We start from the raw sequence: 13,019 nt of genomic DNA on the forward strand, positions 1-13,019 counted from the left end.
GGGCCGCGCGTCCCGGGCGCTCGTAAAACCGCTTCCCCACCGTGATGCCGCGCGCCCACGCCAGCCACCAGCCCTCGCAGACCCAGGAGTGCACGGCCAGCCCGGCGGGCCCGGTACTCACGCCATGGCTTAGCCGCTGGGGGGTGCCGCTGCAGAGCCTGGTGCTGCTGCCGCCGCTGCAAAGGCCAACGCTGCCGCAGGCACTGCTGCCTCTAATACGCCATGGCGGCCGCGGACCGGCGGGAGCGAGCAAAATCACGCCAACGAGAAGACGCTACATTCACAGGCTGGTCGGGAAGAAATGGCCGCGGCGCGCCGACCGCGGGTCCTTTATAGACTCCGGGCCGCATCACAGGCACATCCTTCCGCCATCCCTCCGCCGAGGTCACGTGACCGCGCCTTCCACCCACTCGTTTTTGCCTCGTTTTCACCGAACCGACGCTTCTACTGTTTCCCACCCATGACTTTCATGTAAATGGTGTAGCTGTGAGGAGAAAATGAGTCATTTTCAAGGTATCACGAAAGGAAAAAGGCGCACTACTTTACAAGGCTTTTAAGATCAAAGTCACACTTCCCTCTGCCCCAGGGAGCGCGGAGGGATTCCTGACGCGCCCGCTTCCGATGTCCGCTCGGGGCGGGGAGACGGCCTTTCATCCCAAGGTTTTATTGTGAAGGCGGCGGCCGCCCGGTTGTCGCGCGACGTGCTGGCGGAGAGCGCGCGTCAAGCTGATTGGTCAGGCACGGTGAGTCATGTATAGCTCGAGCTTCTATTGGTCCGGCGGAGGGAAGAGGCGGGGCTGTCGGCGCCGTTCCCGCCGGCGGCCTCTTGTCTTCGCCCAGCTGGACTAAGCGGTGACGCCCCAGCGTCGGGACTCGTCCGCCAGTCGCTGCTGGCGCCCGTAGCTCGGGCCGACCCCAAACGGCAGCCATGTTCTAGCCCGGCGATGTCGCGAGGCTCCAGGAGCTGTCGCTGGGAGGGGAGCCCGAGCTCCGCAGTTTGGAGAGCCGCCCGGGCCCGTCTGCCCGCGAAGGCCGGGCCGGCCACGCAGCCTTCCTGTGCCCTGACCAGTCGGGGAGACGCGTAGCCCGCGGGCCGGCCGCGACTTCCCGACGCGCCCCACTGAAGCGTGCGCGCCATCACCTGGCTAACGCACTGGACCCCGTCCCCTAGGGACGCGGTGGGGGCTAACTCGGCCTTTACGCCTCACTCCAGGGTACTTTCTCACTCCGGATCCCGCCTTTCGCGGCTTCGCTTCCCCGCCAGCCCTCCCTGGGGTTCCCGCCCAGTCCCAGGGACCCCTGGGTTTGGGTCAGGTTCACTCACTCGGGCTGCTGAAGAGCGGTTAAGAGCGCTAAGGAGTTCCCGCCTCCCTTAAATGCCCCCCAGTCCGGCCCGGTTAGGAACAGAAACCGCAAGTTTCTGCCTTCGTTTCATTGGACCGTACAGGTATCATTTCCGAGGGCTGCGGTGTCCAAACAACTTGGGTACCGCCAGGGCCGTCTGTGGACTTGCTACAATCCTTGCTACAATCCAGGCCAACGGTTTCTTGACTATGTAAACTGAGTCACATGGCCCCGGTGAAGGCAGTGGAGTGGGGGGAGGGGGACAGATCTTAGGGATAACCCCAAACGCACCTGCTCTTCCATTTACTCGTAGGGACATCCTTGTGACCTAGCCTCGCTGAGCCTGTTTCCTCATCTGGACAGGGAGGCTCACGATGACGCTTCCTATCTAGAACGAAGTTGTCAAGCCTGGCGCCTGCTAAACGCTCAGGAACTAGCTAGTCCGGCCATTAATACTAGGCTTTTCTGACAGATCTAACCCGGCATCCTGCTTCCTCCTATTGTTTACTGAGATAAAGCCCACAACCATAAACAGAACAAACAGGTGCTGGCAGGTGAGATTTCGCCTCCCCACGGGGGATCAGGAGTGCTGAGATGCCGTTGTCTGGCTCCCGCCAGGACAGGCGTGGGAATCCTGAGCCACACAACCTCCTAGGGCAACAAGCACCAGGAGGCGTGTCCTCCTCCTGCCAGGTGACCAGGGGGAGGCTGAGTTCAAGCAAGTAACACTGCCCCAGCTCAGGCACCAGAGGTCACTGCAGGGTGAGCCCCGGCTTGTCCCAGCCCACTACTGTGGGCCGCGGAGCACTTCTCTGGTCCTCTAGCTGCAAGTGGGGAACCGGTACCACACCAAGTCGAAGCCCTCAGGAGATCCTTTGTGGAAGGGCTTCCTCCCGCAAGGAGGGGGTGGTTCTCTGGTCTCAGGGCTAAGCTGCTTGGCCCTAGCCAAGAAGAGAGAGGAGCTGACCACTCCGGCTAAACAGGTAACCTCTACCCAAGAGCAGCAAGGGATGGGAAGGCAAGGTGTAGGCTTGAAGGTGAAAGTGAGAGGTGTGGTCAAAATGAACAGCAAAGCCACACCACGTGGTGAACCCGAGCCCACCCTCGGTAGCTGGGCCACTTGGAATCAGCGGCGCCTAAGGGCACCGCGCCTGGCAGCCTGGCGCAGGTCAGGGCCAGTTCCCTGCCTCAGTGTCCCCTCTGGCCTTGAACAGCAGGAGGCACAGTGTGCCCAGCCTCGTGTCAAGGAGTGTGGTGACAGGCTGCAGACACGCAGGGATCCCCACTTACAGAACCCCCTTGGGGCCGAAGCCAATTCCTTACCAGAATTGTTTACACTCTCAACTTGAGTGGCAAACAAAGTAGATCAGTTACTTTGAAGTGTGAACAGGTAGAAGACGAGCAGGGCCCGTGACAGGAGGAGACTGCAGGCCTCAACACAGCTTTTCCACACGTGAGCTTTGTTTATTTGGGGATATGGGGCGAGTCACAACCAAGATTATAGAGAAAATACTGTTGTCTGTTGTCCTAAACTCATTTTTAAGGACGGAGCAACTGGGAAACAAAATGTTTTGGAATTGGATTATCAAGATTACTTTTTAACCTTTTAGACTTTTACTAACTTTGATATTGCAAAACAATGTCCAAACTGAGAAGAGTAGATGCTATGACCTAAGGAATCAGGGCGGGGTAGGAGGGGGAAGAGTTGCCAAGTAGGGAACCGGTGGAGAAAGGCACTCTATTTCCCCAAAGACTTAAAAACTTGGGGGGAGGGGCAGGGGAGCAGGGTGGCCCCCTCCTATCTAAGAATTCGTCTCCTGTGTTACGGGGCTTGCCCAGTACATCTGCAGCCCTGGAGACCATGGCCAAGAATCCCCACTGCTCCCAGTCCTGAGAACTTCTAAGAATTTCTAATTTCTGAAGGGGCGGTTATGGCTTCTGGTTTTGTGAAACCAGAGATGCCCTGACACGGACGCTGTGTAAGAGATGAGGTGAGATCGCTTCCCTTCCTAAAAGCAGCGACACCTGGCTTGCTGGCTTGGATAATCTGGGACGTCTGAGCTTCTCCCTCCCATGTTTTACATGGAATCTGGTCGAGACATGCCTGGGAACAACCCCCATCTCAGCGAAGAACCCACGCTTTGGCCGCACTTCGTCCACCTTCCCTCTCCCCCTTCCCTGTAATGGACACCAGATGTCAAGCTGGCACCGTCGCTGCGGCCTGCCCAGGGCTCTGCAGCAGCTGTGCCGGGCAGCGCTCAGCATTACTGATTCTCAAAGCTCCATCTGAGTCTGATCCACAGCCAGGAAACAGCTTCGGATTTGTCATTCTCTTGCAGTATCTTCACACAAATGAGCCGAGGGAAGTCGCCTTAAGAAGCCCTTGCATGTGGGGGCAGAGCAGGCTTCCCCAGATACTGCGCGGGCTAACCCCCCCTCAACCCCTAACCCATGACGGGCAGGGGCAGGGGCAGGACTCCCAACCCAAACCAAGGGTGGATTTAGTCCCTGTGTGTCACTGTCATTGGGAGGGGATGAGACTGCCGAGCGCGCTTCACCACAACCTCTGATGGAGAGGAAGAAAGAGGAGAAAAAGATGGGCTGGTCAGAAACAGATTTATCAGTTCCTTGCCACAAGTGGGGAAAACGGAAAAACAGAACAAGAAGATGCACAGACACTGTGTATTAAACATTCCTCCCCACCTCCGGGTACTCTTTACACTGCAATAAATAGTGCAACTGTAGCAGCGGGAACAGGGAGGCGGCACCCCACTCCTCCCCTGGTTTCATCCGTGCACCCTCTGCCCAGCAGCACGTCTCCCGCAGGCGGGACCAGGAGGGGTGAAGGGCCCAGAGTTCAGCACACAGCAGCTCCTGGGGCCACACGGGATGAAGGACTGGCTGTGGGGCCTGTTCTTGGTCTAACAAGGCAGGGCCTGAGGGGAGGAAACACGGGGCGCCACTCTCCCCGCCTGTGACCCTGAAGGCGCCCGAGCCCTCCCTCCCTGTCTGACTCCAGCACCACCAGAGCCCTCGGGAGCACACAGCCTCTCACGCCCGAGGCCGGCAACCTCACCACCCCCCTCTGCGCTCGCTCCCGGCCACCAAGAAGCACAGTCCCCAAGTAACTTTGCATCCGGTTTATCATGAGCCTGTGCACTGTGTGGGCCGAGAGCCGTGTTCCCACGAGGGACCTTCTCAGCACTTCGGAAGGCGAGCGGGTCAGGAGGGCGCAGGCTTCTCTACCCGGGACCAGGTCAAAGCCAGCTGCCCCGCCAGCTGTACCCCAGAGACTATAAATACTGCTGGGCACGCGCTGCGCAGAGGTCAGCTGGAAACATGCAGTCAAACCCTCCAGTGACATTCAGCTAGAAGGCAACATCCTGATGAGGCAGATGTGCTCCACACAGAACAGAAGACGTGAGCAAGAGGACAGAGGCGCCACCGGAAGGAACAGCCAGAGGGCAACAGAGGCAGAGGCCTGAGCCCAACACAAACTCCAAGCGGCCCCCGGCTCCGCCAGAGCTCCTCTCCGTCTTTTCAATTCATTCCCGAAAAATCAGCTTGGAGCAAGAGGGAGGGGAAGAGGGGTGCACAGTGCTTGGTAACAAAAATAGAAAGGGCCGGGTGAGAAACTAGGGCAGCAGGAGAGGTCATTCTAGTCGGCGTGAAGTGGCCGCGAGACCACCGAGACGGACCCGGGAGCTCGTGAGGCCCCGGCCACGCAGCCCGGGGTGCCTGTCTGAGCCGGGGCCTGAGCGCCGCCGCCGCGCCGGCCTTCGCCTGCCTACGTCTGCAGCAGCACTTCCGGCTCAGACAATGAGCAATAGAGAGTGTACCCCAATTCGTCTATTTCTTCAGGGGTGAGCTCTGCAAATAAGTTCACCTTGGGGTTCAGGGCACTGGGTAGGACGCCAGCCTCTAAATAGCTAATGAGTCCCCGCAAGGCCTGCAGGAATCGGTCGGCCAGCATATCTGGGGCCCAGTCCTCCTCCTCCTGGGCCAAGTGGAGGATGACGTTGGTGAGCTGGCTGGCAGTGAGGTGGCCCAGAGCCGGGGTGGACTTGCATATGGCCTTGAGGATTTTGAGGCACAGAGACCGGCAGCCTGAGTCGGCCTGGTCCAAAGCCCGCAGGCGCGCCGTCTCAGCAGGACGCAGGCTCAGCCTCCACAAGTTGTCATACTGGGCGAGGCGATGCGGTCTGGCCACCAAGACGGTGTCACCAAGGGTCACTGATGGCAAGAAGTCAATGACAAGATGCTTGTCACGCTCATACTGAACTTCCAGGGTCAGGGCTTCCGGGGGCGGGGCGGGGCGGATCACGTAGTCCAAGAGGGACCCTATGGCCGGCCAGTTGATGGAGCCAGCCACCACCTTCTCGAACGTGTCTGCCACTGTCTTGGGGGAGAGGTAGCCCCCTACCACGCAGCGGTCCCAGTAACTGCTGCCACGAGGAAAGTACTCCGGGTTCTCACGGCGAACCAGGAAGAAGCCAGGGACGTTCATGATGGTGTCCTCGCCAGGGATGCAAGACCACAGATTCTGCTCCAGCACAAGGGGCACGATGAGCTGGATGTGGTCGGCTGTCACCACCTGTCAGGGCAGAATTAAAAGGGTTTTGCGGGATGCACTTCCCCCAGCACGGGCCCCACCACCCGCATTCTCCCAGACACCCAAGGAACTAAGAACGCTTCTGTGTCATCATTTCAGTTCACATCAGGTGAGGATTAACCCAGGTCTGCTCACGCCACGAGCCTTACCAGGTCGAGGCAGGGAAGTACCTAAGGTGTTGCCCCTCAGGCCCTGAAGACCAGGAGAAGAGAGAGGGGCCACGGCTGCAGAAAGGAGGCGGCTCCCACAGCGCCCCTCAAGGTGCGAGGACAACTAAGAACGAGAGCGGCGAGACCGAGCACGGGGTCTCCAAGGGCGGCGCAGCACACCGCACACGAAGCGGCGGCCGGGCTTCCCGTCAGCACACCCGCTCTTGGCGAGAACCACCCATTACCTGCAGGTCGTCATAGAGGCTGCCGCTCAGGTACATGTCCCGAAGGGGCATGTCAGGCAACTTGGCCCGCAGGAAGCTCCGGAGCTCGGCGCATATGTCCACGGCAGCTCGCTTGGCCCGAGCCTGCTCACCGGCAGGGATGGCTGCCCGGTTCCGGTAATAAGAAAGCAGTTTCTCCTGCAGGGACATGCGGAGTCGTGACTTCTTCAAGTCTACCTGGCCCTTCCTGGCCAATGGCTTGGGCCGGGGCGGGCAGAATGTATCTGCCAAGGCAAGAGAGAGGGGCACGTGAGCGCTTCCCATGCTCGGCCGTCCGCAACGGCCTCAGCCCCGGAAAGGAGAAGGGCCTGGCGCACAGGGCTCGCGTGGGGCCCGGCACGTCTGTGCCCGGGAAGCACCTGCTGGAAGCAGGAGTCCCGAGAGCCCAGGGAGCCGGCCACCTGTCGCAGCCTCCTCACCTGTGTCAAAGGCCGAGGAGTCTGTGGGGAGCGTCTGCAGGGACCTGCTCAGGCCGGCCTTCATGTCCTTGTTCAGCAAACGGGGGGAGCCCATCCAGTTTGGTTCTTCCCAGCTCCTCTTCCCCGAGTGGCTCAGGCGGGTGGGGCTGGTGGGGGCGCTGATCGCCCGGTCGTACATCTGCAACCAGAGCCTGGCGTGTACCTCCCCCCGCTGCGCCTCCCCAGCGGCCCTGCCCTGCCACGCTAAGATACCATTCTTCAACGACTGTCTATGCTAGATGATGGCTGCTCTGCTCCAGGCGGAAACCTCAGGAGTAGTAAATGACGCCAGTAAGAGACAGATTACCCGCCTGTCACAACCAGCAGTAATCGGTAACACTCTGGTGTATTTCCTTCTGGAATGTTTACTTATGTAATTAGGACTCGTCTTCTCTAATACTTTTGAAACCTGTTTTTTTGTTTTTTTTTTTTTACTTTAACATTTTCCTGCATCACTAATGAATGCATCAAAATTTTCCAACTATACAACATAACAGACCATACTATCAAATACAGGTTCGTTTATCTAACAAATACTTATCAAGAGGCTACCACGTGTCAGGTATTGTTCTAGCTGCAGAGAAAACAGCAAACCAAGGGACCCAATCCTGCCTTCCAGGAGCTTCCAGTGCAGTGAGGAGACACAGGCAATATGTAACACACACGCTGAGGCATGAAGACAGTCGAACGTCAACCGTGACAAATGAAGAGGGAGGGGAAGAAAGCAGGAGGAGGAGGGAGAAAAAACAATGGAGAAATGGTGAGAAAAACAAGGGAGGAAATGAAAAGAGGAAGTGGGTGAAAACAGCGGTGCTGCCTTTTTAAGGGAGGCCGAGCCGGAAGGGGGCTCTGGGCACTGCCAGTATTTTCCTCACTAGAGGCTTCCCCAGGGCAGAACACCAACCACAGCCTACTGCAGTCTCCAGGGCTCAGCTGATGCTGCTGAGCAGTCAGGCTGAGCCCATCAGCGGTGGACAGCCTGGGGAGGGCTGGGGCGGTGTTCCCGCCGGCCCTGGCTGCAGGCACTTACCCGCTTCACCGCCAGCGTCGCGATGCCCAGCATGGCTGCTCCGCCCACCCCCAGCACCAGCCGGGCATTGGAGAGCACAAAGTCAATGGCCGTGCCGATGCCGTTGTCATCCTTCTTGCCTTTGCGCTCACCCGCGCCTGCCATGGCTCACCTGCGGCGGGGGCAGGAACACAGCATCACCAACCGGCACCCCGTCGGGCCGGTCCCCTGAATCCCAGCAACCCAAGTCCCCAGCACTGCATGCTCTAGCGTAGCGTGGCGCGGCGAGGCCAGCTCACGGCGCCGGCTCACGTGACGACGTGCACGCAAGGCGAGAAGCTGACCGCGCTCGCCGTGGCCACACCTCCCCGCGCCTACTGGAGATCACAGCGCACCAAGCTCCCGCCACCCTCTCTGGCACGGGAGTGAAAGGCCACAGTATCCTGCCCCTTCCCAACGTGACAATGCTGGTGGTGGGCTGACCCTAACCCCAGGGCAGCACTTCCCGTGGAGGAGGTGGCTTGCCTGAGGCTCCAGGGTGCAGGCCGGCAAGCCCCAACACCTGCTGAGCAGCCTTTACCACATCAAGTCAATTTGCAGTGGCCCTCAGTCTACCCAGCACGGCCCAGGCCCTGCACACAGAAGGGCAACAGGCCCCTAGATGGGCACCTGCCCACCTGCCCAGGAAAAAACAAGTAGCCAGGTGAGGCTGGCACCGTGGGACTGAAGCTGGAGACTAACTGGAAAACAATCTGCTCAAACGCGCCTGGAAGGGGATTTAAAATGTGGCCGCCCGGCAGGAGCCGAGGACACGGCGCTAGGGGTTGGCTCCCGCACACCGCACTCCCGGCACCCACAGCGGGCCCCTGGGACGTGCCCCGCAGCCCCAAGGGAGCCCGTTTCCCTCGGAGCCAGAGCCCTGGGCCCGCCCAGATCGGGGCGGCAGAGCAGTGCAGATCGGGCTCGCTCCTAACACCGCCACTCTGGTCTCGTCCGCGTCCCATGCGCCACCAACGCCGCAGGAAGAACAAACTGCCCTTCGGGGCTCCGTGTGGAGGGTGTGAGACGCGACAGCGGGCTACGCAGCCTCTTCAGTGCGGAGCGACACCCTGACACCGCCGGGTCTCGCCATGGCACACTTCCTGCCTCTTGCCTTCTCCTCCCGCCAAAAAACTTTCTGGCTTGAGTGACCCCACAACTGAGCAACCAAGAATCACTGCCAAGTCCAGAAACCCTTTCCCGAACAGGAGTCCCCAGCCTTGATGGTGCTTCTCCACATCTTTTACAGCCAACAGAAGCTTGGGAACTGCTATTCAAGGTTCACAGAACAAGAAACTGCGTGGCCAAGTGAAACGCACCCCGAGAGCCCCCAGAGAGCCCCGCTTCTCATGCACAGAGCAGCGCGGCCAGGACCTGAGTCGCAGCTGATACTGGCAGGTGGGGCCGGGGGCGCCAGCTGACCTCCATGGCCAAGAGGGTCTGTCCAACTGAGGCAGGGCCCCAGTCAGGAAGAATGGGCAGCAGGTGGCCCTCGCCCTGCAGCAGCCAGAATCAAACAGGGCCGAGCCCGGCTGCATCGCCCACAGCAGGGGCCGCGCGCAGAAGCCAGAACTCCTCTGGGTCACGCAGCCCGCGAGTGGGGATGTGGCCTGAGAACAAGAAGCCGGTTCAGGGGGAAACCGGTGGAGGACTTGACATTGGGAGGAGTGATCTGGGCGACCTGAGTTACTCCGCCGCCCTGCTGAGGGAGCCATCGGCCACCTGCACGGCCCGAACCAGAAGCTGCGGGAGGAAAAGGACCGCTGCAGCGCTGCCCCAGAGACTACACACAAGCCCCACCGCGGGTGAAGTGGTGGGCGCCCCACCTGCAGGCCAGAGGGCCAAGCCGCAGAGGCCGAGTGGTCCAGCAGTGCGCTGAGTCATCACCCGGGGCCGGGCGCAGAGGCTCTGCATTCACAGCAGCCGTGCTGGCGGGAGGAGCCGGCACTGTCACTGGACTGACTGGTGAAGGGGCGCTTCCTACTAGGCAGACGCGCCCCACCCCAGGGCGGTGCCGGCAGAGACCTGGCGACTGAGGAGAGGCGAGGCCACCCAAAGGGGAGATGGAAATCCTATTCTGGAAAGGCCCTCGATCCAGCCCACAGTGCCATTTGCCAAAGATGTCCGCGGGGCTCCGGCGCTGGCCTGGCCCTACGAGGATCGGAGCCAGAGCAAGGGGAGGGGGCGTGGCCCCTCTGCTGCTGTCAAATGGGAAGACCGTTTCCTTTTGCCACGTGAAAGTCATGGAGCTCTGTGGCGCGACAATGTGGACAGTCTTAGCACGGCTGTGCGCTTAAAATGGTGACAAGGGTTTTATAAAAAGGGAAGAAAAGGGGGCCTCCCCTGGTGGTGCAAGCGGTTAAAGTACAGCACTATGAAACTGTCCGCGGCCACTGCAGCACGAGTCTGATCCCCGGCCAGGGAGCGACCCACAGGGCTCGGCAGACCTCTCCTGACCCGCCCGCTGCTCCCCTCAGCAGTGGACTTCATCCATCTGCCTGTTCTGCTCCCCACGCTGTCTCTGCTGAATCCCCTCACCCCCCCGCAGCTCTGGCCTGCACCCCAATTTTTGTGTGCATGAATAAATCTTTTTTAAAAAGGAAGGAAAAAGGGGACACTGACATGGCAGCGCTGGGGAGGGAGAATGTTAACTTCGCCAGCAGGTTATTTAACCTGTTGCCCCAGCTACAAAGACGGGAACAGAAAGACCTCACCCGTACAGAGTGGGGATGAGTAACGAAGGCCCTACAGCTCCAAACTAAGCAAACTCCAAGTTACTTTGGCACCAAAGAGGCGCACCGCGGGCTGGACACCTGGCGAGTGGCCCCAGTCCTCACACCACTGAAAGCCACGTCGCTATCTGCACCTCACGAGTGAGGCGGCGCAGGCAGGTACCGACACAAGGTCGCCAAGCCACAGGCCGGCCACCAAGATCTGAGCCCAGAGCTCTGCTACGGGGGAGCAGTACACCCGGCTCCCCACTGCCTGGAGCGCACCTCATCCCCAGCACCTCTCTATTAACCACGAGACCAGGCGCTCTTGGGGGCACTATGGCTCAGTCACACAACGCCCCAAATCAATGCTGTCCGACATAGTAAAGCTGCTGCAGGAAGGAGCTAGTGACCCTCTGGCTTGTTTTTGGTTTTTCGCTTTGGGGGTGGTGACAGTGGCCCAGCTCACAGTCAACAAAAACTGGGGACACAAAGACTCCAGTAACTCGCCATCTCCCCCGCAGCAAGGGCGGGCTCCCGTGGGTCTCCTCTCACCCCTGGCTCTGCATGGCGAGGTGGCAGAGCCCAAGTTCTGAGAGGAGGAGGGGAGCCATTATGTGAGGCTCCTCCTCCTGCTTTCCCTGTTACAACAGCACCCTCTACCCAGTGGGCACCGCACACTCAGCCCGCCGCCTCTCTCCCTCCCCCCCAGCCAGCTGGCCCCAATCCCACCCGCCACCTCAGTCCCCCATCACACCTGGCCAGAGCTGCGGCCTCCAGGTCTCCCTACTTATTCTCCACTGCCAGGCCTCAATCCCTCCATGTCACCCCTACCAGACAGCAGTGGCGGTCCCCACTATCAGATAGGCAGTCTCACCAGGGAGCCACTGACCCCCCCACCCTGGCCCAGCCTCCACCACAGCCTCCCCTCGGGTGCACCACTCCACCCCGCCAGATTCAGGTTTCCAGACCACAAAGAGCAGCCTCCACCACCTCGCCTGTTCTCTGTCTGCAGGCTGGCCGCCATGGCCTCTCTTCTAGCAGCCACCTGTGATGCCACAGACCAAGGCAGAGTGGCAGCATCAATTCCCACTTGGACTGCACGCCTGACCGGGCACCATGCGTCCCTCCCCCCAGCTCCCCTGAGCAGGCCACGGGGACAGTGGAGGAGCTCAGTACCGTTAGCTCAGAGCTTCGCGTGGTTTCAGCAGCAAACGGGGCAAAGGCACCCGCCACGTAGCACACCTGGGGCCGTGTGCGTGCGCCTCCTTCTCCAGGTAACTTGGAGGATGTGGACTGGAATTTCCATTCACAAGTGAAGAGGCGGAGGCCTGCGAAGTCCGGGGATTCGCCCTAAGTCCCCCAGCTCTGAGGAGCAACGCCAGGCCGTGCAGCAGGGACTGCCCTCGAAGTCTCTGTCCCACGCTCGTCTGACAGGCGGGGTTGTAGCAGAATAGCTCGGTGGGGAGCGCGACCTTACCCACGAGATCACTAAATCCCCTAAAGAATGAGCCAGCCTGAAACTCAGCTCTGACTGCTGTAACCAGTCCTTCTCCACATTTTCACATGTAAAATGTTCCATGAAATGATGACAATAATTCTGGTGCTTAAAATCTAACACCTATTTTCCTCCAGGGAACATATCTCTGATAGCATGTGTTACCTCCTCTTTTCCAATGACCAAAGGACTCTGGTCACTAGCAGGAAAGGTTCGTCCTCTGATGGTCACCTGCATGAGACAAAAATGAAACCCCGGGGCCAAGGGCCTACCCACCTGAGGCTTCTCACCGCATCTGGGAGGCGGGGCTGGGAGGCAGCAGCAGTCACAGTAGGCACCGCGTCCTCCCCCTTGGAGTTAGGATGGGAGAGAAAGGGGAAGGATTCTAAACCAGCCCCCCCAGTTTGCTATGGAGGAAGACCAGGCCCTTTTCCAGCTGCTTCTCCCGGGCCTCGGGATCCTCCAGTTTCTGATTTTTCCGGAACTCACGACGGATGGAGGCCAAGTAGAAGTCTCGATCGCTGTAGCGAAGTTCTCGGCCCTGGCGCAGCAGAGCCCGGTAGAGACTCAGCACCGCCGATCGGCTCCACGGGGCCATGGGGGACCGGCAGGGGCTGGGCGTCAGGCTAGGAGAAGGGAGAAACAGTAACCCGGTGAGAGCATGGCAGGGGACCCGGAGCGACCCTCACTGGGGCGCTCTCATCCAGGCCTCAGAGGCTGCGGAGGCCCACTGTGACCGAGTGGCAGGGCTGGGTCCAGACCCCAGCTTCCCACTGCCGATCCCAGGAGACTGGGAAACGCTGAGGGGCCGGGCGTGGCTCTGCCTGCGTGGGGATCCCGTTCTGCACTGACTCGCCTTACGACTCTGGCAGCGCGGACCCGAGCAGCAGCTGCCTCGCTTCGATAATGTCAGCA

General features: G+C 60.1%; 2 protein-coding genes across 5 annotated transcripts in view; both read right to left on the reverse strand.

The window, feature by feature from the left end:
- Positions 1-311, reverse strand: part of ATF4 (activating transcription factor 4) — a 2,105-nt gene extending 1,794 nt beyond the window's left edge. The window contains exon 1 of the mRNA XM_004675644.2: positions 122-311. The gene's annotated coding sequence lies outside the window, so the exon portion shown is untranslated. The remainder of the gene's footprint in view (positions 1-121) is intronic.
- Positions 312-2,804: 2,493 nt separating this feature from the next.
- On the reverse strand, positions 2,805-12,728 carry MIEF1 (mitochondrial elongation factor 1). Of its 4 annotated transcripts, XM_012720409.1 has the most exons (6): positions 12,381-12,485; positions 11,852-11,937; positions 7,878-8,028; positions 6,809-6,986; positions 6,351-6,613; positions 5,132-5,938 (listed from the first exon to the last, which is right to left on the reverse strand). In XM_012720409.1, the coding sequence occupies exons 3-6, from the start codon at positions 8,019-8,021 to the stop codon at positions 5,132-5,134; spliced, it is 1,392 nt and encodes a 463-aa protein (XP_012575863.1). In that variant the 5' UTR covers positions 8,022-8,028; positions 11,852-11,937; positions 12,381-12,485. The 4 variants fall into 4 exon arrangements, with proteins under 4 accessions (XP_004675702.1, XP_012575863.1, XP_012575862.1 ...); XM_004675645.2 differs by lacking the exon at positions 11,852-11,937 and having other exon boundaries at positions 2,805-5,938; positions 12,381-12,728; XM_012720408.1 differs by lacking the exon at positions 12,381-12,485 and having other exon boundaries at positions 11,786-11,870.
- Positions 12,729-13,019: the final 291 nt, after the last annotated feature.

The sequence above is a fragment of the Condylura cristata genome, unplaced genomic scaffold (assembly GCF_000260355.1).
Source record: "Condylura cristata isolate star-nosed mole 26May11 unplaced genomic scaffold, ConCri1.0 scaffold00004, whole genome shotgun sequence".
In the NCBI taxonomy this organism is placed as follows: Eukaryota; Metazoa; Chordata; class Mammalia; order Eulipotyphla; family Talpidae; genus Condylura; species Condylura cristata.

Coding starts and splice junctions, on each gene's coding strand:
- MIEF1 (XM_004675645.2), bottom strand. CDS start 8,021: ATGGCAGGCGCGGGTGAGCGCAAAGGCAAGAAGGATGACAACGGCATC. Junction 6,614..6,808: donor CTCCTCGGCCTTTGACACAG/GTGAGGAGGCTG, acceptor TTGCCTTGGCAG/ATACATTCTGCCCGCCCCGG. Junction 5,939..6,350: donor GCCTCTATGACGACCTGCAG/GTAATGGGTGGT, acceptor CTGCCCTGACAG/GTGGTGACAGCCGACCACAT.